Genomic DNA, 22,239 nt, shown 5'->3' on the forward strand with positions numbered 1-22,239 from the left:
GGACTTTTGGTATAATTTTCTTCAGGCATAAGTTTTGGACAATTATTTGGATCTGGAAAGACTAAAATCCAGTGCTTTTCTAATGCTCACTGAGACACAGACTATCTAGTTTGGTGGTATTGTGGATCATAAAATTCTTTTTGTACTCCTGCATTGAGGTGAATAATTTAGCTGGGAACATTAGAGAATCTTTTCCTGTCCGTGATGATTTTCTTCCTTCCCTGTTCTGTTTTCATATCCTGGGATACGTCCTGTTTAAAATTTTTGTGCCCTCAATCCAGAAAATTTATGTTCTACTATTTTACTTTCTGACAGAAGAGATTTTTACCTGATGAGGAGTTGTTATCCAAGATTTTCCTCAATCTGTCTTTGGTTAATGGCATATACAAGAAGTATTTCATGTCAAGAACCCCAAAACTTGTGATTCTTACACTTTTTTATCTTGTAAGTAGTAACGTAGCACTGAGTATAACAGCAGAGAAAAGACGACCATATCTTAGGAGCTGTTCTAATATTTGCTAACTTTTTCCTGCTTTTCCTGAGTTCTGCTGAAGTAAAAACAAAAAATCTAGAAAAATGTGTCATATCGTAAGGATTAAAATGTTTGTGAAGAAGCATCTGTTAAAACAGCTGCTGCAATATTTTTCTTCTATTGCCATTGGTCCATCAATTAATTATCTCTGACAGGTTTTCCAAAACACACGGCCCTCCAAGAAATCCAAGCCTATGAATCAGAGTCAAAAACTGGAAACAACAGCAAGGTGGAAGTCAGGCTCCTGTGGAGAATTCCTGTTGTTCCTGACCGCAGACTCAGTGCAATTTGTGCTGCAGAAATTCTAAATCTGGCAAGTTTGTTTCCAAGAAAATGATGTATTTTTGTGTTTTGCTCCCTGATACTTTTTGCAAGTGAAAGTTGTGGAGTGATTTTGTTTTTACTCTGTTCAGATCAGTCTATAAAGGTTAGTTACTGCTTTATGCCAATAGAAGGGTGAGCTTTTTGTGTGTTTGGGGGGATGGGGGGTGGTTTGGGCAGTTTTGTGGGGCTTGATACATTGCTATATGGCAAAACCCCACCACCACAATCTAGAGATAATTTTAAGCACTAATGATAAAGAATTTTGGACTTAGGAGAAGTGTTTTGGTTAACTGGGACTCAACTTTTCAGATGTTTCAGATCCCTAGGCACTGGAAAATGAGTTCTGGTTCATTATAACCTGAGGAAAATGAACAGCGAGGTGTGACTCCCACAGAAAGAATACAGTGCCAAAAGTTCAGACAAGAGTCCAGGTTGAAAGCTTTTAGATAACCAAACTATTAAATCAACAGTTTCTTCCTAGCAGTGACTTGAGGAAAATTCTTTTCACTCCTCTGTGTATCTTTCATCCTCAGTTTTACGTCGTGCCCAGTGTGAGATGTATTGGTGGCAGACAATAATTATCTGTTTCTCACTAAAGCATAAAGCAACAGGAAGAGTTTCCCTGTGTTTTTGGGAAGTTCGAGGTGGCATGTGCCCAGAATCCCTGTAGATGGAGCTCGCTGCATCCCTTTAGGGTGAAAACCAAGGACAGCTGGACCGAAGATGGTGAAAATCTGGTACAGAACGTCTTCAGTTAGTTGTTTAATAGTGAATAATGTCTAAACCATATTGCAGCCAGGATCCCATGTACTTGTAACTTAATCTTTTGATCTGTGCCGAGTTTGCTTTAAGGCTTCTCTTGCTTTCTGTGAGAGAGGTTATAAAAGATTAGACAGTTCTATGTTGTTTAACAGTTAATGTCTTAGCTTTGTATATGCACAACTTTATCCCAGTCATTTTATGGAGCAAAAGAAGGTAAGATTAATTTTTTTTTTATGGAGAAGGTCTTGGGCATGCTATTTTTGGCATGGTAGAGAAGTTTTAAAGGGAATTGGTGTTCCCCAGGCAGCTGTTAGCCAAAATGTCTCTTTGGAAACTTTGCTTTCACATGGCTCTGCAGGGATTTAACTCAGTAAGTAATGAAAATCTGATTATTTTTGCAGAACAGACAAACCAAAAATGGGGCATTCACTGATGAGGTGTGGAATAGCATGTCAGGGTTGACTCTGGAACACAGACACAGTGATTTGATCCCCAGTACCACTGTTGAGGTTGAGTACAGCTATCCTGGCCATTGGAAAGGGATCTTAGCAAAATAAAACAGCTGTTCTCCTCTCAGAGGAGAGAGGGAAAGCAACAGAGGTATTCACAGACCCAGTGTCCACTATAGCTCAATTTAACATCACTGGGACCAAATTACTGGCAGAACTGCAAAATGTTTGGGCACCAGAAGGGCTCTGGTGTTAGATAGGGATGATTTCATCATGGGTTTCAAATAAATGTTAGTAGAGGGAGTTATATTTCCTAAGATGCTGGTGACTCACAATTAGATGCATCTGTTTCATGTTCCGCAACCTTACTATTTCCCCTGCTTCCTAGGAAACCTCTTTATTCTGGTTTTCTGAACATTACAAATAAACAAAAAGTATAAGTGACTAATCAGAGGAGTACTTGAGCTTTTTTATAAAGTTGTTTGCAAAATCCCCCAATAATTTGCTGGTTGAGGCTAGGCAAGAATATCTCTCCTTTTGTTTATCCTATCTGTTAACATCCTGATAGCTTCTGGGAAGCAGTAGTTTCCCTTAAAAATGGGAGGGATAGGTCAGTGGATTTATCTGAGGATTGGAAACTGAGTGACCTTAATGGGAGATGCTTTGCCATTAGTCACAAACCTGCTGACGTTTAGGACCCGTGTCTCCTTCTTCAGCCTGTTCTCAAGGTTGGTGGTCCAAAGGTTGAGGCTGAGGGAGGAGCTGAGTCCCAGCCTTCCTGCATTCCTCCAGCTGATGCTCTCTTGATATGTGGGAGTGTGAGTTAGGTTTCAGGTTGCAGAAAGGACACTGCCATACACTGACCGTAAACAGAACTGGAGGAGTCAGAACTGACATTGAGCTGTAGCGTAAAATTTGTTTTGAGTAGCAGATGCCAGGAGCTGCTGTAGCTTTGCTCCTATATAAACTTTTCTTAATGTATTGGGATGGTGGCTCATCAGTAGTGGTGAAGTGTTAGCAGTGAGTGGTTGTTATGTCAAGGTTGTTTTCTGTTGGTAGTGCTTAAACACCCATGTTTGAAACCTCTTGTCTTGCTCTGTATCCAGCACACTCTGCCAGCAGCCTCCTGGGAGAGCTCAGGGACTCAGTCAGTGCACAGATTAGTTTGTTCCTCCAAGTCAGCGCTAAGCTGCAGAGAGGGACAGTTTGGGGAAACTTGGAGAGCTTCTGGCTGTTCCAGGCTGTAGGGCCGTGACCATTTCAGTGCTATTAAACACACATTTCTCCCCAGAAGGAAGAGCCCTGTACTCTGCTGTGTTTGACTGGCGAGCCCACATGCAGCACAGGGATAGGATCCTGAGCCTGCTTTCATCCATTTATCTCCTGGGTTAGTCTGTAGAAGTCATTTGTGTTACTTCACTCTCAAAGTGATGAAACTAAGTTGGGGGTTTGGCTCTCTGTCTGCAGAGGAGGAGGGGAGCAGAGGGAAGAGACATTTCTCTGCACAAGCCAAGAGGTCCAAGGCTAGTGCTCCCCACTGGCTGCCTTGGCTCCAGCTTCTGCCAAGCCCTTGCAGCAGACTAGACACAAAAGAAAACACACAGAGTCTAAATTCATTGGTATGAAGAGGATGTGCCAGAGTATTCCACAGCTCTTCCTTTTCTGCTTTTCTTTGATAACTCTCAATTTGCATTAAAGAGTGGATTATTAAGGGCTCTTTTTTATCTCTTAAAGCATAATTCAGACTGCCATATATCAGACCTGAGAACTGGTTCTGAAGCTTGCTAAATGCTATTGAAAGATTCCCTATGCCCTTGATGGGCTGTAGGTATGGCAGCATAGGCCTAGAACTGGCTTCATATCCATAGGAGGGGATGGGGCAGGACAGGGAAATCCATGCTGGAGCACGTGTTTTGAATTCCAGTTTGCATCCATCTTTCTCTCTCTTTGTGGGAACTTTGGTGTCAGAGACTTGCTGGCTTGTCTGCATCCCAAAAATTTATTGCCAGTGTTTGCCTGTAAACACGTCTTCTGTGCTATGAGGTCCTTGATTTCAGTCTAGAAAGGGTAGGGGCTTGAAGGGACAATTTAATAGGTCACTTGGAGAGGGATCACTGACCCTTCTGTGACCAGCTGTACCTTCAGCTAAGAGCAGCTTCTTGCCAGATCCTTCTGCTCCCTGCTTCTGAGTGTGGAGGGAAGCCTGTCCCTATCTCCACCCAGCATCGCTCTACATTGCCTGGTTTCCTATCATCCTTAAAACACGCATTCCCAGCCCTCTTTGTTACCTCCATCTTGTGCCACTCCTTAATTCATCCCTGCCCGGACCTGCTGCTCTGATTCTCCCACCACCGTTGCTGACTCTCCACAAGCTGGGGAGAGATTCCCTGACTGCAGCATGCCATGGCTAAACCCTGCACCTGCAGGAGAACCAGGCACCCATGAAACCCCTCACCCATATCCAGGATCAGTCTCACACTGATAAAACTGTGATCTGTTTGTGAACAGAAAGGTGAAATCCTGCAGGTTATTCTTTACTCAGCTCTACATGTGGTTTATTTACTCGGGCGTTTCAAACACAAAAGTGACACACGTTGTCGAAGTTACAAAATTACTTTTTTTATTAGCCTACCCTATCGTAGAGCATGGATTTTCTTGTCAAATAATGCAAGAAGCAAGAGAAAACTCTAGCTATGTCCACGTGGAGTCTGCAAATCCACATGGCTTCTGTGTGCTATTGAGCCTGTGAGTTCTTAGAAATGCAGCTGCCAGTAGTTTAGCTTGAATACAATCATTCTAAAACAAGCTAGAAATAAATAAAATACTTACATTTCAAGTACGAAACCTTGCAGTTGAATTCAGTATGAGGAAATCAGTTTATTCCTTTTCATGTTACCAACTACTGTACAGGTACTTGGGCTGGCAAAGTCTGCAGATGCAGAACAGAAAAATGTTTTATGTTCATGACTTAATTGAATCATGTGTTTAGTCTTCCCTTTAGGCTATCACATGAAGCTGTTTAATGTCAGGCAGAAAAAAGATTTTTATGGATGCATTTAATAAGACACAAACTCACTACTGCTGGCCCCCACTTCTCGCCTTATATCTTTCCTTTCTGGTGGGGAAAAAAAAATGGCACCTTAATTATGTCTCATAAATAATGACACCTACCAGCTTTCAATTAGGTTATTTAGCAGGTTGATGTTGCTTTCAAAGTATATTTAATTGAGTGTGAGTGACTTTACCAATGCTCCTATACAGTTCTAGTAGGTGGGACGTTGACCTCTCATCGGGATCCTGGCTTGGTTGTTTCGGCGGCTTGCTGGCGGCCTCTGGTACACGGGGCTCTGCCCTGGCAGAACCAGGATGGACTGCTGGCCTGAGTTCCTTGGAGATTGCTGGCCCAAGTTCCTCTGAGACTGGAAGATACTTTGCTCTGTTGCGCTCCTTTCCGAACAAGTGAAAGTCAACCCAACACCGACGTCGCTCTTCATGGTTCTGGAGGTGCCATCAGATGTGCCGTCGAAACACCTGCCCAGGGCAATTTCCTTGGCGATCCTTGGGTCTTGGTCGGTGACTGTGTAGATGCCGTAGTTGTGTCCCAGTGGGTCAAGAGGTGCCAGCATTGTGTACTCGCTGGTGTCATTGTTGGTAGCCATGGGGAGGTGGTTCACCAGGTACTCATGGAGCATGCTGTTGACACTCACTCGACGGCAGTTGCCTTGTGGGACCACTTTGACGAGTGTACGGTCCACACGGTCCTGGTCGAAGAGCATTCCGCTGCACTTGAACTCCAGGCAGGCTGCCGACACGTCCCGCTGCCGGGGGTCACGGATGCTGCGGACATCCCTGATGCCATAGAGTTTGCCAATGGTGCGTGGGTGCGTCCCACCCATGTTACGAGATCTTACATTCACCTCCTGGGGCCCATTTATTTTTACTTTAATGTAGCAGGCCCTAAATTCCATGGGTTTGGGCCACCACGCCAGGTAGTCATCGGTCCAGCTCATGAGGTCATCTTCACTGAAGGGAACAGTGTTGTAGTCGTACCGGTCTCCTTCTATCCTGTAAAACCTGAAGTGAGCAGCACTGTGTGGAGCTTCCTCGCATTCACTGAGGTTTTCGTAGGCATAAATAGGGCCGTTGTTCTCTTCTGGGGAATTAGGGCTTGGCTTGGCCACATTAATGCTGAATGCTGTTTTCTTAATGTTGGAGTCCTCGTGGTCTGTCCTCCTGTAGTTGAGCTTGTTGAGGTATGGCTGTGGGACCCCAATAGCAGCAGGGTTGAGTTTGGGAGCAGAGGGCACAGCTTCGAGCTCTTCACCCCCCATGCTCGCCAAGATATAAGCTCCGTAGGCCTCGGGGTTTTGCTCATCACAGAAAGCGGGCACACAGGCACCATTAGGACCAGTGACTACGCTGTCGAAACGGCCCCATGCTCTGGGGTTGGAGGAGAACCCTGGTTCTGGCTCCGTGTTTATAATAGAAATTACAACCCCTTGGATCTGCTCGCTTTGCAGAAATCTCTCGCTTCTGTAGGCTCGGACTTTGACATAGCACCGTCTGCTCTCAGGGACATCCAGGTTAAAGAGACGCCTCTCTTTGATCTCCATGTTCCCAACCAAAAAAGTTCTCTCCTCCCGTTTGCGCCGCGTGCTTTTTTCAATGTTGAAGTCCCCTTCTTCCTCCCATAAGCCTGTCTCTGGGTTCAGGGACCAAAGCTTCATCTCTTGCAGGTGCTCTGGCATCTTGACCTGAGCAGCATCCAAATGAACCTTCACCTCTTCTGCATTGAGGGACTCTGTACCCTGTTCATCCGTGAAGTCCACAGAAAACATGCCATATGTGCGGAGCGGAAATACATCTCCTTCCTCATCTACAAAGTTCAGATCACTTTGTGTCACAGGGGCTGTGGTGATGTTTCTCGGGTCCAGAAATGTCACGCTGGCTTTCACTTTGCCACTGTAGACCTCTCCATTTTTCCTATAAAATGCATTGGGAGGAATTTCTAATTCAGCAATTGGATCATCTTCTTCCATTTCCCCCAAAGAAATCACATTTGTTTCGGTGGATTCCAGTGTAACAGGGGCTTTCTTTCTTAGTAGCTTGATTTCATGAAATACAGCACCTCCATTTTCCTTGAAGGGCAGAACTTTCGTTGTGTTCACAAACTTCTGCAGTCGATCCACAAAAGTTAGAACCAGTCTCTCCGTATCTGCTGGAATGTGGATGGAGAAGGTTCCCTTGTAGCCGGTCATACTCACTCTCTTGTTCCCCATGTAAATGTGGCCAAACCTCAGGGGCTCACCATTATCTGCTGCTGTGGCTCTGCCTCGAACCATTATTTTGGTCTCGGTGCATATTTTGCACCCACATTCGATAATGACTTTAGTGGGGAGTGTGTAGCCATCGCAGGAGATGTCCCTGGTTTCCATCTTGGATACCCCGCAGCAGTAGGAGACATTGTCCTTACACCGAAGTCCCTTATCCAGCTTCCCCACACAGGTCTTTGCTGGGCACTTGCCCACATCATAGTAGAAGGAGTTTGTTGCTTTTTGGAAGCAATCATGAGGAAGTCGGATGAGGTGGCTTTGGGGTTGGGGGTCACAGGCTGCCTCTTGTCTTCCTGTTGAATAGGATTTCTTAATGAGCAGCATGAAATAATTGTACAGTCATCACTGTGTTGTCTGAAACCTCAGAGCTAAACATTGCTCCTAAAAACAATGAGGTTTGTGCAGGATTTTTGTTAGCTGGTTAACTCATTTCAGTGAAGGAAGCAGCTCAGCCTTAGCTTTAGGACCCTGATTAAGAGCTGTTTGCGGGAGCATCCCAGCTCCTGCTTATCCACTATAGTCATCCAACCCACCCTCAGCTAGATACTCTGCTGCTGCCTGGCTTTTTGACTATGGCAAGACTAAAATGTGTCCCAGGATTTTAAAAACAACCAGAAATATTCCCATGTCAGGCAGCAAGTCCAGTGAGAAATCTGACAGCAGCAGGTTGAGCTTGGTAGGTCACCTGCAATCCAGAGCTTTGGTTTGTAAGGAGCGTCTGGTTCATAACCAGCTCACTCAAGCTTATCTGCAAACAGATGAACGTTATAAACCTCAAGTATTTTTCCTGTGGCTTTTCTTTACCAGATGTATCTCAGTTTCTGGTTCTTGTACACCAACAGCTCCCCAGCTGCTTGGAGAGCATCAGGCACATAACTCTCTTACCTATGACAGCCAGCTTGGCAACTTGGGACTTTGCCGACCCCCCAGCACTGCTGGCCTTGCAGAAATACTCTCCTGACTGTCCACTGTTCAGGTTCTTCAGAATCAGGTTGTTTTTATATTTGTACAAGGAGGGATCCAGTAGTGAGCCATTGTGGTACCTGCCAGGAACAGTTAAGGAGACAGAGGCTGACAGTCTGGCTGGAGCACAGTGATGGCTTAATCCTGCATCCTATTATGTGGATTTTGCCAGATTTCCTGCCTCAGTTTCCCTGGTTTTTGTTTGGCTAGGTGGTATCACCTAAAAAATTTTCTCCTACTGCTGGCAGTACTGAGATGTGGCTGCTGGACAGCTGGCAGGCAGGCAGAGCTGCCAGTTGTGTCTGATGAGGTTTTTAAACTCTTTGAGTTTTTCCAATGAATCCCTCAGCAGATGACATTGCTGTGCCATTGTGAGGAAGCCATCACTTGCAGCCATCAGTTCTCAGAGTATTTAACTGTTTTATAGCTAAACCCCCCCATTTATGGAGATGGTAAGGAGATAAAACTGGCATCCATGGGACAACTACGACTTTTGGCAGGTTGAAATCAAGCTCCTTACCAGAGGTAGCGGTCGGGGGCTGGGCTCCCTCGGGCATCACAGCAGAGTGACACACTCTGTCCCACTCTCCTGGCTTTGTCCTCAGGGCTCCTGAAAACGTAGGGTTTGCCTGCAGGAAAAGGAAAAGGCCATCTCATTACTCTTCCTCCCATAAAACCACAGTTTATTTCTGATGCCTGCATATAGCTTCCTGCATCCCCCCTCTTTGGGGCTACCTGATCGGTGCAGTTGCACTTGGATTGCCAGGTTTCTCCGGTCGCTTTCAGGCACGGTGACAGTCGCTGTTGCATATTTGGCTTTCTTTATTTTAAGGGTGTTTTTCCCATCAGGACAGACTCCGGGGATCCTAAACATGCCTCTGTTATCGGCCATTGTCAATAGCTTGAGTTTCTTGGCTTGCAGGTAGACCCGGGCATCGGCAGCAGGTGACCCATCCTCGAGAGACACCTTCCCGTGCAGGGTGGCATCCTCACACATGCAGGTGTCACAGTCGGCATTGACACGGCCCATAGGGCAGGTGATGTTGCAGGCTGGAGGAGAAGCAGACACATCAAAAACCAGCCCCAAGTCCCCACAATACTCACAGCACGTTCTTGTGTCTGCTTTTAATTTAGATGCAATAAGGCAAATACTGCATAAGGAGCAAATTGTATCCAAAACATATTTTTCCTGATTATCCACAGCTGTGCATCAGAAAGGCAGGGACAATGTCATTTTGAACCTGACAATTAGTAGAAAGCAGCCACGTGGATATAATTGCAGCTAGGAACTGCTATTTATCTTCCCCAAAGGGCTGAATTTCAGGGAAATTTGAATCCAGATCAGCATGTGAGCTCTTAGCTCAACCCTGGCAAAATTACAAATTCAATGTCATAAACTTTCTAGGTTTCTGTTACCAGTGCATGCCCAGAAGTTGTGATTTTGGTCTTTCCCAAAAGCTGTCTCCCCTTATTCAATAGTATCCTGGCTTGAGCAGGATGTGGGGTAATTGCCAAGTGAGCATTACCTGATGGGTTTAACAATTGGTCTCCCAAATATTACTCTGTACTCATTTACCTATAGTGATTAATCCTAAATAATAATCTGTCTTTTCCCAAGGCTCAGGTCATTCCTTTTACAATCACAGAGCATCCCTGTACAGTGGCTACCTGATTTTTCAAAGATGAAAATAAATGTAAGAAATCAGGGAAAACCTGAAACAATTTTTCTGCACAAAACATGTTTTCAGAATGTTTTCAGAATTACTTGGTTAAAAGGGGATTGTAAGAATAATATAATTAATTACAAGCCCCTTCAGCAGGGACTATGGCAATTTGATATTCCCAAATCATCTCTTTCCTGGAGGTTGCACGGAGGCAGCTGTCTGCAGTCACAGGCTCCACCTTGAGAGCTGCCGTTATAACAAGATTAATGAGATTTTTTCTATATCTCCAAGATATTGTGAGTCCCTGTTATCTTTCTGTTTGGCTATAAACTCCTCCTGCTCTGCTCTTTTTACTCTCCAGCCCTGCTTGGGAATCACTAAATTCTGGTAAAGGAGAGAAAGATGGTAAAATGACAGCAAAGGGAGTAAAACACCTGTGCAGTGGTGAGACCAGGACATCCTCCCCTGCCCGTAAGTGAGGTTATAGGAGCACCTGAGCAAACATGTCCAATGCAGAGCCGCCCTTCCTCAGTTGCTTCATTACAGTGCACGCCCCAGAGGCGCTCAGCTCGGCAGGATCTGGTACGCTTCTGCACCCCGGTTTGGCCACACTTTGCTGAGCACTCGCTCCATTTCGACCATGGAGACAAAAACCTTTTTGAATCTTGCACCAGTGGACCTTGAATAACATCAGTGGTGTGTTACTGAGGCGCACATTACACATACAGCTGCCCAGAAATGGGCAGTTGGGTTTTAGCAGCTTCTCTAGAACTCAGACTATACATTTGGATATTATGCACCACATGGATTAAACAAACTCAAAGCATGTTCAGGGAGCTGGGAATTAAAGCATGAGAAGGCATCTGAAGGCTTCTGACTTAATTCCCTGCAGGCTACCAAATTCAGGATGATTAAGATAAACCCAAGAGGAGCAAAGTGCAGGCAGCTTATGCTTAGTGTAGAATAACTTTGGCTTAAGGAAATCAAACACACATTCTCATTTAAATGTTGTTTGAGGGGCAACACTTGTCTGTTTCAAATGTGGTTAAATAGTAAAAAAAAAGGTAGAGTGGTTAAATAGTTATAAAATGGTAAAATTGTTGGTATGATCATGTTGAGTATCTTTAACCAAATTTCAACATATGTTTTCTATAGGGGCAGCGTGTGTCCTGTTGTGAGCACCACTTTTACTGTGTGCAAACCAGAAGCTTAAGATGCTACCGAGCAGACTGAGCATGTCGGGAGCCAGCTGATCGGTAAAACAGAGAAAATTTGCAAAACACATTGAGAGTTTAATATGAGGTTAGATTTTTAAAGGAATTTCTTTAACTGGGCTACTAGATGTTATTAATTTAAGCTACTTTGAATGGATGAGATCCACTCCGAGTCTGTGGTTTGGGCTTTTTTTAAAATGCCAGTGTTCTAATAATGTTTATGAGGATGTGCTAGTGACTAAAGTTTCTGAAAATGAAGTTTCTTGGAGATGTGTGCTATGTCATCTCCCATACCTATTCTTCCACCCAATTTGTAATAGAGCAGGTTGATTTGTTTCCTAGAAAGGCAGACAGACACAGAGCTGGACTGTTCAAATTGTGAATGGATGGTTGAAAATGATCCTGGCTTATAAAAGCAAGTGGGTGGAAAAGACCCTTTAAATGAGAGCAGATATGGAAACGTCATGTCTGGCTTGGAGTGAGCACTTGGCTTAGATGGGCAAGGTTTTAATCTGTTGGCACATCGGTATCTCTGGTTCAGCATCCCAAGTTGTGCATCCATGCAGGAGGAGGTGGGCTTGGGGTGGTCACATCCTGTGGAGAAATGCCTATTTGTGCTTGCCCCAAGCAAAAATTTAATGTGCAACAGATTAAACCGGGATCTCAGCAAGATCCTAAGTTTGTTTGGGATCAGCTGCTTTAATCTGCAGGGCTGGTGATGATAGGAAATGAGGAGGGGAATCCTGTGGAGGAAAATGGCATTATATGGCTCTGGGTAGTGCTTTGACAGCAGAAAAAGCAGAAAGTAGAGGATGAGGGAGAAGCTGAGGGGTTGAGCATTGGTGGGGACATGCGGAGGGACAGGGCTACCCCGTGGCACCGGCCAGCAGGAACATACTGCGTCTGATGTAGGTGAAGGTCGGGTCTCCCTGGCGAGAGCTGCTCCTTGTACCTGTGGGCAGAGGGGTGATTCAGGCAGGGTTTGCCAGCCAGGGAGCCAGCCCCAGCATCACTGCCTTGTGCCATGCACTTTGAGGGGAAAACTATTTTACTGGTAGTTTTCCTAAAAATACCTCTCAGCAAGTGGAGGGGAACTCTCAGTGTCCGTGGTTTTGGTGCTTTGATTCTTCCCAGTGGCTAAGAGAGCTGCTGGGAGCTGGGCAAATGGCTGGGAAAATCCCCAAATCCTTCAGCATGGCCAGCCCTTTCAGTGCCTGCTAGAATTTAAATCCTGAGCCATAGGCAGTAAAGATGAGAGGCTGGGGCATCTCCTGGGGATTAATGAGCGGAGTGGGCTCTGCAGGTTAATTATTCCCCACAGGCTTTGATTCTAAAGGAATGGTGTCACAAAACCGCCCAGGGTGTGGGGACAGTCTGGGCAGGGTAAAGGCAGTCAGAGCATGTGCTGGCCCATTCCTGGGATCTTCTCACCCTCCCGGCCCGTGTGTGCCTCCCGCAGGAGCTGGGGCTGTGGTCACACGTTGACCTTCCCTTTTCCAGGAGAGGAGCCAACAGCATGTGTCAGTGATAGCCAAAACCCTACAGGGGGTCGTGGATGATTAACATTTATTCCATTTCCTAAATCATAGAATCACAGAGTGATTCTAACCCTAAATGTCCTCTTCTACTCAAATAATATTGGTTAGTTCTAAATTGTTGGAAAAATTGTCCAGCGAGGAAAATCCACCCAAGGTGGGAATTAACTTACTCTCCATGCTGAGCATTACCAGCGGGCTGAAGGTTTTCGGTCCTATCTGGACCCTGCTGAGGGCTGGTTTCAGAATCCTTTGTCCTAAGGGTCAATAAATGAAAGAATAAAATAGATTCAAGGAATTGGGCATCCTTAGGTTCAATATTACAGCTTTCCCGTTGGACTGTGGCTGGTTAGAGCTCCTGTAGGATGCAGTGCAGGAGATGCCAAGAGACGGACATAACAGAGATGTCCCACAGCATCACTGCAGCTCAGGTATGATACAAATTTTCTATTTCCCTTATCACAAGAAGTTTTTTGTACTTCCTGTTGGAGCAGCTGAGATTGATTCATCTTTTTATAGCTGGAGAGATAAAATATCTCCTGCCTCTCCATGTGCAAGGAGAAATGAATCCAAGGTTCATTGCCCTATGGGGCAAGAACGGATTTCTGCACTTGCTGGCTACCTGCGTGCCTGAGGGGAGCTGATGGCCATGGCTGGTTCCTGGGGACCAGTCCCATATAAACTGGGGAGCTGAGCCCCAGCACCAGCTCTCCCCTGTGCCCAGCTCCTGTGGGTACAGACTGGATTCTATGGGGTCTCAGGGACAGCAGGCAGGGATGGTCTCAGCATGACCAGTGGGCTGGGGAGCTCATCTCTGGTCATACAGAGGCTTGCTGACTCGCAGACAGGCTTTGCTTGAACTCTGGGGGCTGGATGGGAGCCAGTCCTTGTGGAAGTTGTCTGGCTGGGCAAACGCCACAGTGACCCAGACCAGCACCCAGCATCGATGTCAGGCTGTGTCTGCTGGCTCAGTGGCTGCCAACAGACGTGCCTGCACTGGCGTGGGCAGGGGACAGCACAGTGACCAGAATGGAAACATTTAACCTTCACCTAAAACGGATGTGGCTCCCAAGAGGAGGAGGAGGATCCAGGCTTTCATGGTGACCATTGCTGTCTCCAGAGGTGACCAGGGGCTTCCACAGCTGTCCCACGCCTTCCCCAGTCCTGCAGAGACAAGCCCAACTGTGTCGAGGCTCACTCGGGTCCTGCTGTTTTCCGGGAACTTCTCCCAGGCTGAACCACTCCAAAACATGCCACGGGGCCACTTGTATCCCCTGCTCACCCACCCCCAGCAGCTCCTCATCTACTCCCCCAGTGGGGATCAGCAGGGGCTCCACATCTGTGCTCGCATTCCCCCTGCTTCTCACCATCACATCTGAGCCCAAATCTATTCTGCAGAGCACTGCTTTGTAACGGCATCTCCTTAACATGCCTTGGAACAGCTTAAATACTTCTGCAGGGATCTCTCACAGCCCGCGCAGCTCCGCAGGACCCCCAGCACCCAGCTGTGCTCCCCACAGGAGCAGAGACATCTCCATCCCTCTGCCTGCAAACTGGGCATAGTGTGAGGATAGAATCTTAGCCCAGTATATCCCAGAGCGTGAGAGGGAAGGCTCCTGAGCACCTCTGAAAGTGGAAAGCCCCATGCACAAGCCAAGTATTTCCTTCAAATGTAGCAAGAAGCTCAATATTTTCCTTTTCCCACAGGCACAGATGTGGGACTGAGGCTTTGTGTCGTTCTTCACCAGCTCAGCCACTTCAGATTTTGTTTTCAGTGAGTCCCTTTGCCCTAGAGCTTCAAGCATTTGGGTTTTTAATTTCTGAATGTGCCCATGGAGCTGGTGTTACCCCTAGTGCCACCAGCTAGAATTCCAGGTGCTTTACTTTATGCACCCAAAATTGATGAACTGGGAGGAAGGGAGAATATTGCTCCAGTCATTTGGTGCCTCAGTTTACCCATAAAATGGGGCTGACATACAGCAGCCAGGGGTGAGAACACTCTGTTATCTGTAAGTGGTACTAACCATCCCCTCAGAGACCGGAGAATGTGGGACTAGGAAATATTTTGATTATGGCTCAGCAAATCCCAGTGAAGCAAAAATAACAAGCAACACATGAGCGGTGTTTTGTGGGCTTATGGTGGGGTCGTGAACTCACAGCCAGACAATAACCAGGAAAAAATTAATCCTGTTTCCCACTTGGCAACTATTTTTGGAGCTGACTGCAACTTGTTCAGCACTGGGTTTGGGATTGAGATACATCCCTCTGTACCCAGACATGCAATGCTAGAAAAGGGGGGCTCAAGCGGCTGGATCTTGGCAGCAGGGAAGGTTTGGAATTGCCTGTGTCCCCTCTCTGGGAGGGGGCTGGGGAAGCCACCGTGGGACAGAGCCACGGGAGATCAAACAGCCCCATGTGAGCAAAGCCCCCCAAGCCCCCGCTCCAGCTGTCCCGTAACCCTTCCCCAAGCCCATTAGCTGGGACGAGGAAGGGAGGAGCGGGACGCAGGGAACTGCATCCTCATCTATGTTTTTCAGCCTCTGTGCCGTCATCTGCCCATTAATTAATTTCCACCTCACCTTCAATCACAGCCGCACTTAATTAAGCTGCTTTAGCACAGCAGAATTATAACCACTATCTGCCACGGAAAGAAAAACAGCAAGATTGGGTTGGGTTTTTTTCTCTTACCCTAAAAAGCCACTGAAACCCCACTTAAGGAGAGTCCCGTCTTCTCACCACGGAGCCGCCAGCCGAGCTGAGATCTGCGGGCGAGACGAGGGCTTGTCAGCTGCGGGTTCAGGGATTTGCAGCCGATTGGGAAGGAGAAGGAGAGGGAGAGAGAGAGGGGGAGAGAGAGAGCTGCAGCTTACCGAAACCTCCCCTGTGCCGAATGGAGCCGAGCTGTGTACAAGCCTCCCGCCGCCGAGGCGGCGAGGTCGCTTATATAGCCCGGCGTGTAGCTTAGGGGATGGCAGCGAGCCACTGGCCGCGAGCACAAACAGATCGGACGCGCGAGGAAACCGCAGCTTGAATAATCCCTTAATAAGGTGATGGTAAACAGAAACCTGCGGCGATGCCACGGCGTGGCGGCTGCTGCTGGTGGCGGGGCAGGGCACGGTGTGGGTACCACGTCCCGGTGTGGGCACCGCATCGCAGCACAGCACCGTCACTGTTAGTGGTTCACACGGGGTCTGGATCTGAAATAGATGCTGCTGAGTGTTGAAGGTGTAGATACGGTGAGCAGGCAGTGAGTTTGGGGGATGCTTTTTTGGCTTTACCTGGTCTGGGACAAACGTGGTGCCCCCCCAGCAGTGCATGTGGAGTTGCCCCGTTTTGCAGGTGTGTGGTATGGCTCAGCTGGGCACCGTTCTCTGCATTGCCTGCCAACCTCTGCCCCTGTGCTGGCTCTGGCAGGGGTCAAATGAGGATGCTGTGAGGATGTGAGACAAAGCCAGTGGGATTGGTTTGGACACCTGGGGTAGCACAGAGCTGCAGAGGCAGGACCATCCTTGTAATTAAATGTGACTGCATCTCCCTCGAGCCATGGGGAGACCTAGCAATGACCCCTAACCAGAGTTTCCTGCTTGCCCCACACTGGCTTCAGCCTTCCAGGTTTTTCCTCCCTCTGCAGCCATATTTTCCTCATGGAACTTGTGGCAGCTGGTCTGTGGACTCGGGGCTCCTGGGTGTTGAGAAAGCATGTGGCCTTGTGCAAGTGACTGCCACCCAAGCATGCAGCCCCAGAGCTGTTGGACTGTGCAGACAGTTGCTGCAGGAGTGTGGTGTGAAAGCATATGCTTTGTATCAGGAGCTACCCCCAAAGAATGGGGACGGGTGTTAGGGCAGCCGGTGGGGGCCAGTGGTGTCCCAAGCTGCCTCATGGTAATCCTTGTCAGCCCTGATGCCAAAGGGAGTGGTGCAGGAAGAACACAGATCAAGATGTCACATAAAAAATAATCAGTGGTGACCTACACCGGCTCCTGTTTGTGTTTACGAGGGAAAAGGAAAAAACATCTGAGATGTGCCCAAAACAGCAGAATGTTTATCTGGTGGGCAAGGAGTGCCCAGTGAGCTGGAAGCTCCAGATCTCTGACATAAACACGGAGCTCATCTCCGTTTCCTCGCCATGATGAGGACAAGGCGTGGGAAAGGTGCTGAGGCAGAGAGCAAGGAATTCATCTTCCCCAGATGGCACCTACCTCCCACCACAGCTGACCCACACTAAGCAGAGCATCGATGCCTTGGCAAGACATCTCCAGTCCCACTGGCTGCTTGCCCACATCCTGGCATCAATTTCCATGTGTCTCACTGCTGGGTAAGGAAATGTGCTGTTCTGCAAAAGGAATAAAATGTTATTCCTTACATTATGGAAATGGGATGATAGCTCTAACCCAGTGTGGGTGCAGGCATTTCTGCAGGGGATTTTGTAGCCTCCTCAGCATGGCTGTTTTCTCTCTAGCGTGTCTCTTTCAAGACCAGCCCTGGAGACATGTGTGCTGCTTCAGAAGCAGGTTTGGGACATATGAGTTCATGCAAACCCCAAGTCTCTAGAAAAGTTCATTTGCACAGTCTCTCTTGGCTTGACCATCCCTTGCTGCAGCTCCGACATGTGGCTGACTTTGGAGGGAACAGCATGAGAAGAGCCCCAGATGTTCCCAGTGCTGAGCGCCACTGGCTCTGGGAGATGCTTTCCATCTGCCTGGAGGTGAATGATGCCCCAACCCATAGGGTGGAGAGGACAAGCCAGGGGCTGCCCCATGCCCTGGGTAGTCTCTGCAGTGCTGCAGCACCTGTGGCCAGTGAGAAGGATGAATCCCAGACCAAACTGCTCCTATCTTTCTGCCCATCACCAGTGGCTTCAGCTGCCTAAGGCTGCTGCTTCCCATCAGAAAGCAGCAGATCCACAGCCTCTTGGACTCATTCCCCTCCCGGATTAATGCTGGGGAGCCTACCCAAATCTCATGGGTTTTTCCCATGGTTTCATCACTGATGTATAATTACAAAGCCATAAGGTATTTATATGAATGCTGCCATGCTTAATGCTACCTCTGACCAGTGCCAAGGCTGGGGCAGTGTCAGAGGAGTGTGACAGCAGATGGTGCAGCAGCATCTCCCTCCCCACACTCCTTTGTATCCATAACTTTTCTTGTGTTCATCTAATAAATCCAGGGGAAAACTGGCTAGTAATGCTCATCCTGGTTCTTCATGTGTCCCACCCTTTCTAGTACCGCATGGGCTGAGTGACCATCACCAAAAGCCAACTACACCACACTGGGAGGGCAGCAGGGTTGGAGGGGCTGCTCTCAGGGCTGCATGTGGAATTCACAGGCTGTGGGGTCTGTGAAATGCTCTGTGGGGCCCATAAAATCCCCTTTTGGGCCAAGGCTGTGCTTAGTTCCCCGCCAGCTGCCCTCATCCTCCCTCCCTGTGCCCCTCCACTCCGCCAAAGGGAGCTGACGGTTATTTTTCCCTGGTGCATGTTTCTGGGCTTGCTTCTGTTTACGGAGATGGGAGTTAAAATAACTGATTGATGACTTTGTTCCATCCCAAACACTTTGGGGAAGTTTGCGTGGTTTAGAAGGGAGAGTTGGGAGCTGGGATTTCATTAAGCACTTGGCTCCTGGCACTTCTCCAGCCATGCTCCAGGGGTGGCTAATGTTGTTTTTTAAATCCTGTTTTGCTATCCCAGGAGCCGGAGTGGCAATTTGCATGGTTTGTAGGAGAACTTGGAGATGTGGCAGGTCCCTGAGGTTCCCTCTGAGCTCTGAAACACCAGCAAACCTTGCAGCCACCACAATATTGTTTCACTTAAGCCCTCCTCCACCACTTCATCAGCACAAAATCGCACTCCAGCTGCCTAAAATCTTTGGAAAAGAACCAAAAAAATGAATTACTGGAGTTTGTTTTCATTGTGCAGATGAGGATTTACAGACTGTGACTGGGAGAAAAGGAGTGAGTGGACTTTTTCCCCTCTGGAAGGATTTGCTTGGGAGTTAAAGCCTCGACTAGGGCTCAGTAGTGCTAACATCATTTATGGAACAGATACAAAATGCAGTGGACAGTGGGGACACCAGGAGAGCCAGGATCCAGGGAAAGACTGATTTTAGCTCTGGAGCTCAGGAAGGCTTTTTCTGCAGTGGTGAAAAAGCCAGGAGTGAGGGGACAGTAAGTGTCTGTGGCTGTGCTGAGTTCACCTTCCACATGGTGAACCCCCAAATGTCTGCTGGCACCAGCACAACACAACTGACCCCTGACATGTAAAAGAGGGTGCCCTCTGTTCCATGATTCCATCTGTAAAGGAAAAGGGCTTCTTCTAGTGCTTTTGCAGGGCATGTTTGCTATTGGAGTGGTCAAGGACTGTCACCTGCATCCCTGCTGCACACATACAGACCCACGTACCCTGGGGAGGGACTCAGTGGTCACTGGGATATCCTGGACTGCAGAAGGGTCCCACTGATATTTCCCTCCTAGATGCCCTGCCCACATTTGCTGTCTTTCCTTTCCCATCAGAGCGTGGAGGGGCAGAATTGTGAGAGTACCAGAAGTGCCTCAGTAGTGAATCCCTTTTTACTTGCATTGCTGAGCTGGGGAAATTAAGAGTTCTGACTCATTTAGAAATAAGAATTCTGACTCATTTAGAAACTCTCTGTGAGATGGAGAAAGCCATTATTTTCAAGCCCGCCATGAATAATGCATATTCCAGCCTCTCCCTGGAGCATTAACTGCTCAGGGACACTTGCAGGGCAGCATCACGGGTGCGTGTGGGGAACATCCTGCTGGCAGATGTGGGCTTGTGGCAGCACCTGAGCTATTGCACAACCTCTGATCAATGATGTAAAAGCGGTCGAAGGATGGGAACAGGCGTGATGGGAATGTGGCCAGGTCCAAGCCAGGACAGCACCTCAATGGGGACATTTACACTGCAAAGGAAGGGCTGGAGCAGAGCTCCAACCCACAGTCCACCAGCTGTTTGCTTTAGCTCTGGACAGGGTTGGATGGACAAAGACCATCCTGTGTCAAAGTCCATGTTGATTTGGGTAATTAATTGCTCCTGAAGAAGTCCTTGGTTTATTGCTCTTGTTTATGGGTATTGGCTTTGGGCTGGGATGCAGTCCAGGCTGTGCACCCGTGCTAGCATGAAGAGCAGCCTCCCACACGTGGGATGGTGATCCCTGATATCATCTGTGCCTTTTTCTCCATTTTCTTGCTATGAACTAAGTTGAGATGGGCAGGTTTGCAGTGATTTACACCAGCAAAACATCAGCCAGTTTTTCCTAAAAACCAGCAAGATCCTGCCTGATCGATGAGTGTGCAGGGGAGGGCTTGGTTCTTCCAGTTTGTCTTTCTCCTGTTTTGCAGGGATTGCACTAGCAGCACATTGGAGAGGCGTAGGCTGTGTAAGTCAGACCAGAGGCAACAGTGATGGCAATGAAAGTGAAGTTTGGGGTTAAAAAGTTTTTTTTAGTGTTCAGATGAGGCTCTAATGTGGAATGGGCAGAAAGATGGAAGAGATGGAGTTATGTGGGTAGTGGGCACTCCTCACTGAACCATGTGGGAATTTATGTCAGGGTAATTATTGCACTGAGCAATGGGGAGCCGTGCCTGGGCTGGGGTAACCAGGGTTGATCTGCCCTCAGGTTTCAGCTCCGAAAGAGTTTGCAAGCATCCCCACTGACAAAAGAGGGCTTGGAAATGCCTCCCCTTCCTGGAGTGCCTGTGGTCATGGGGGCGACCAGAGATGTAAAATATCTCACGACCTTATGCAATATGCCAAGGACATGCTCGGAAAAGCTGGTCTCTGCTGAGCTAATTGCAGCACTGCTGGGATTCCCCCTGGAATATGTGGCCAGATCAGCTTTCGCTGGAGGGTCAACGTGTGTTTGCCGGGAGCGCACCAGAGGGTTTGCTGGGGCCAAGAGTTGCAGAAGGAAGGGCTGGCAGCTCCAGGTGTGAGCACCTTGTCCCATCTGAGACAAAAACTGCTGGGTGCAGGTTGGGAAGGCAGTGTGGGAGATAAGCCCTTCTGCAGAGAAACAACAGGAGCAAATTGAGCACTGGCTCCCCAAAACACCTCACTGGGAGGCCAAATCTGGATGGGGATAGATGTCAGCACTGATGTTCCTCTTAGGGATGGTCACTAGGGTCCTGCAGCCCCAGTGGCTTGGCTCAGAGCAGATTTCTTGCAGGTGGGCAAAAGCAGGGCTGGGGAGCAGAAATTATATCCCTCTGACTCATTAAATTCAGTATTAATGATATCTGTCCCCCAAGCCACTGATCCTTTCCTAAAAGCATAGAGAATGATCATGTGCCTGCATAAAGTTCACCCAGGAGTATCTTTAAGCCTTGAAAACTGCTTGGAGATATGAAGCTCATGGGAAGGAGGTGTCAGGGGAGGTGTTCCCTGCTTTTTGCTCCTGCAAGCCCTGTGTAACACTGCCAAGGGTCCCACAGGGATGTCAGCTTTCCCCACGTCTCACCTCTCCCTCAGTGCAACAAAGGAGACCAGCCCTTGAATTTGGCCAATGTTTGGGAAGGAGCATCCAAAAGGAGAACCGAAATATGGCCTTGGGACACACAATCCTATTTGAGAGCTTGGAGGGAGGAGGATATTTGGAGCAACGCGATGGACAGGTCCCACAGGGAGTAAGAAAAGATGAGGATAAAAGAAGGCACAGAAGGCAAAGTCAAGGAGAGCAACTAAACCCTGTCCAAAAACAAGGGCAAAATTGTTCACTTCCATGGTTAGTCACAACGAAAACATTGGCATTTCATAATTTCTTCCAGCTCAAGAAAAATACCAGTTAGGTCAGTGAGAGCCCTGACTGGGTCAGCATGTGCTGAAGCTGAAGGGGACCCAGGGTCCCTCCATTGACCCTGTGTGTGATTTTCTTGCTTTTCTGGGGGCTGGGGTGCCAGGTGAAAGTTCCCAAATAATTTCCGCCCCCCAAATAAATTCCAGCCTGGGCAAGAAAGCAAAGCTGCTGTGGAGAAGCTGAGCTGAGTGGGGCAGTGATGCACACACAAAACCAGGTTTTATCGCTTGGTGGTGAGCAGATGGGACTTGGCATCAGATCCCACCACGTTTTGTGGAGCTTGACCTCAGGATTTGGTCTGGGGTGATGAATTCCCTCCTCTTTCTTTTCCAGTTTAGAGATGAGGGAGGGGGTTGTTGCTCGGGTTGACGTGTCCTGGTGAAAGGTGGAGGAAGGATCCTGAGAGCTGCTGCTCTGCATGGGAAGATGTAAACTTAGGGAACCCCTGGGAATGATGCTCTGGACATCTGGGCTCAGCTTCATCAGGAGCACCAGGCAGGGTATTAAAAAGTGGGAACTGCAGCAGGTTTGAGTATGTTTTTCCCAGTACCCCCGTCCGATGGTGTGATACCCCCTGGAGAAGAGTTTTTATCAGTGAGGTTTTGATATACAAAGCTGAATCAGAAACAGAGCATTGTCTCACTAATGAA

At 47.9% G+C, this 22,239-nt stretch overlaps 2 protein-coding genes across 7 annotated transcripts in view; one reads left to right on the forward strand and one right to left on the reverse strand.

Moving 5' to 3' along the window:
* The first annotated feature begins 77 nt into the window (after positions 1 to 77).
* LOC125332407 (gonadotropin-releasing hormone II receptor-like) overlaps positions 78 to 22,239 on the forward strand; it is a 33,153-nt gene continuing 10,991 nt past the window's right edge. The window contains exons 1-2 of one of the 2 annotated variants that reach the window (XM_048317196.1): positions 78 to 1,593; positions 11,183 to 11,329. The gene's annotated coding sequence lies outside the window, so the exon portion shown is untranslated. Of the gene's footprint in view, positions 1,594 to 10,699; positions 11,330 to 22,239 lie in introns of those variants that run through there. The other variant, XM_048317197.1, reaches the window with a different exon arrangement.
* On the reverse strand, positions 4,665 to 15,794 carry LOC125332401 (cartilage intermediate layer protein). 5 transcript variants are annotated; one of them, XM_048317186.1, is made up of 10 exons: positions 15,647 to 15,794; positions 15,465 to 15,531; positions 13,827 to 13,940; positions 12,950 to 13,033; positions 12,140 to 12,193; positions 10,521 to 10,706; positions 9,099 to 9,413; positions 8,884 to 8,992; positions 8,286 to 8,443; positions 4,665 to 7,693 (listed from the first exon to the last, which is right to left on the reverse strand). In XM_048317186.1, exons 3-10 carry the CDS (start codon positions 13,882 to 13,884, stop codon positions 5,331 to 5,333), a joined length of 3,327 nt encoding a protein of 1,108 aa, XP_048173143.1. In that variant the 5' UTR covers positions 13,885 to 13,940; positions 15,465 to 15,531; positions 15,647 to 15,794; the 3' UTR covers positions 4,665 to 5,330. The 5 variants fall into 5 exon arrangements, with proteins under 5 accessions (XP_048173143.1, XP_048173140.1, XP_048173139.1 ...); XM_048317183.1 differs by having other exon boundaries at positions 15,465 to 15,538; XM_048317182.1 differs by having other exon boundaries at positions 15,465 to 15,564.

This window comes from Corvus hawaiiensis, chromosome 13 (assembly GCF_020740725.1).
Source record: "Corvus hawaiiensis isolate bCorHaw1 chromosome 13, bCorHaw1.pri.cur, whole genome shotgun sequence".
Lineage (NCBI taxonomy): Eukaryota > Metazoa > Chordata > Aves > Passeriformes > Corvidae > Corvus > Corvus hawaiiensis.

Coding starts and splice junctions, on each gene's coding strand:
- LOC125332401 (XM_048317185.1), bottom strand. CDS start 13,884: ATGGTCACCATGAAAGCCTGGATCCTCCTCCTCCTCTTGGGAGCCACA. Junction 13,034..13,826: donor GGGAGCCACATCCGTTTTAG/GTGAAGGTTAAA, acceptor ATTGACCCTTAG/GACAAAGGATTCTGAAACCA. Junction 8,993..9,098: donor AGTGCAACTGCACCGATCAG/GTAGCCCCAAAG, acceptor CTTTTCCTGCAG/GCAAACCCTACGTTTTCAGG.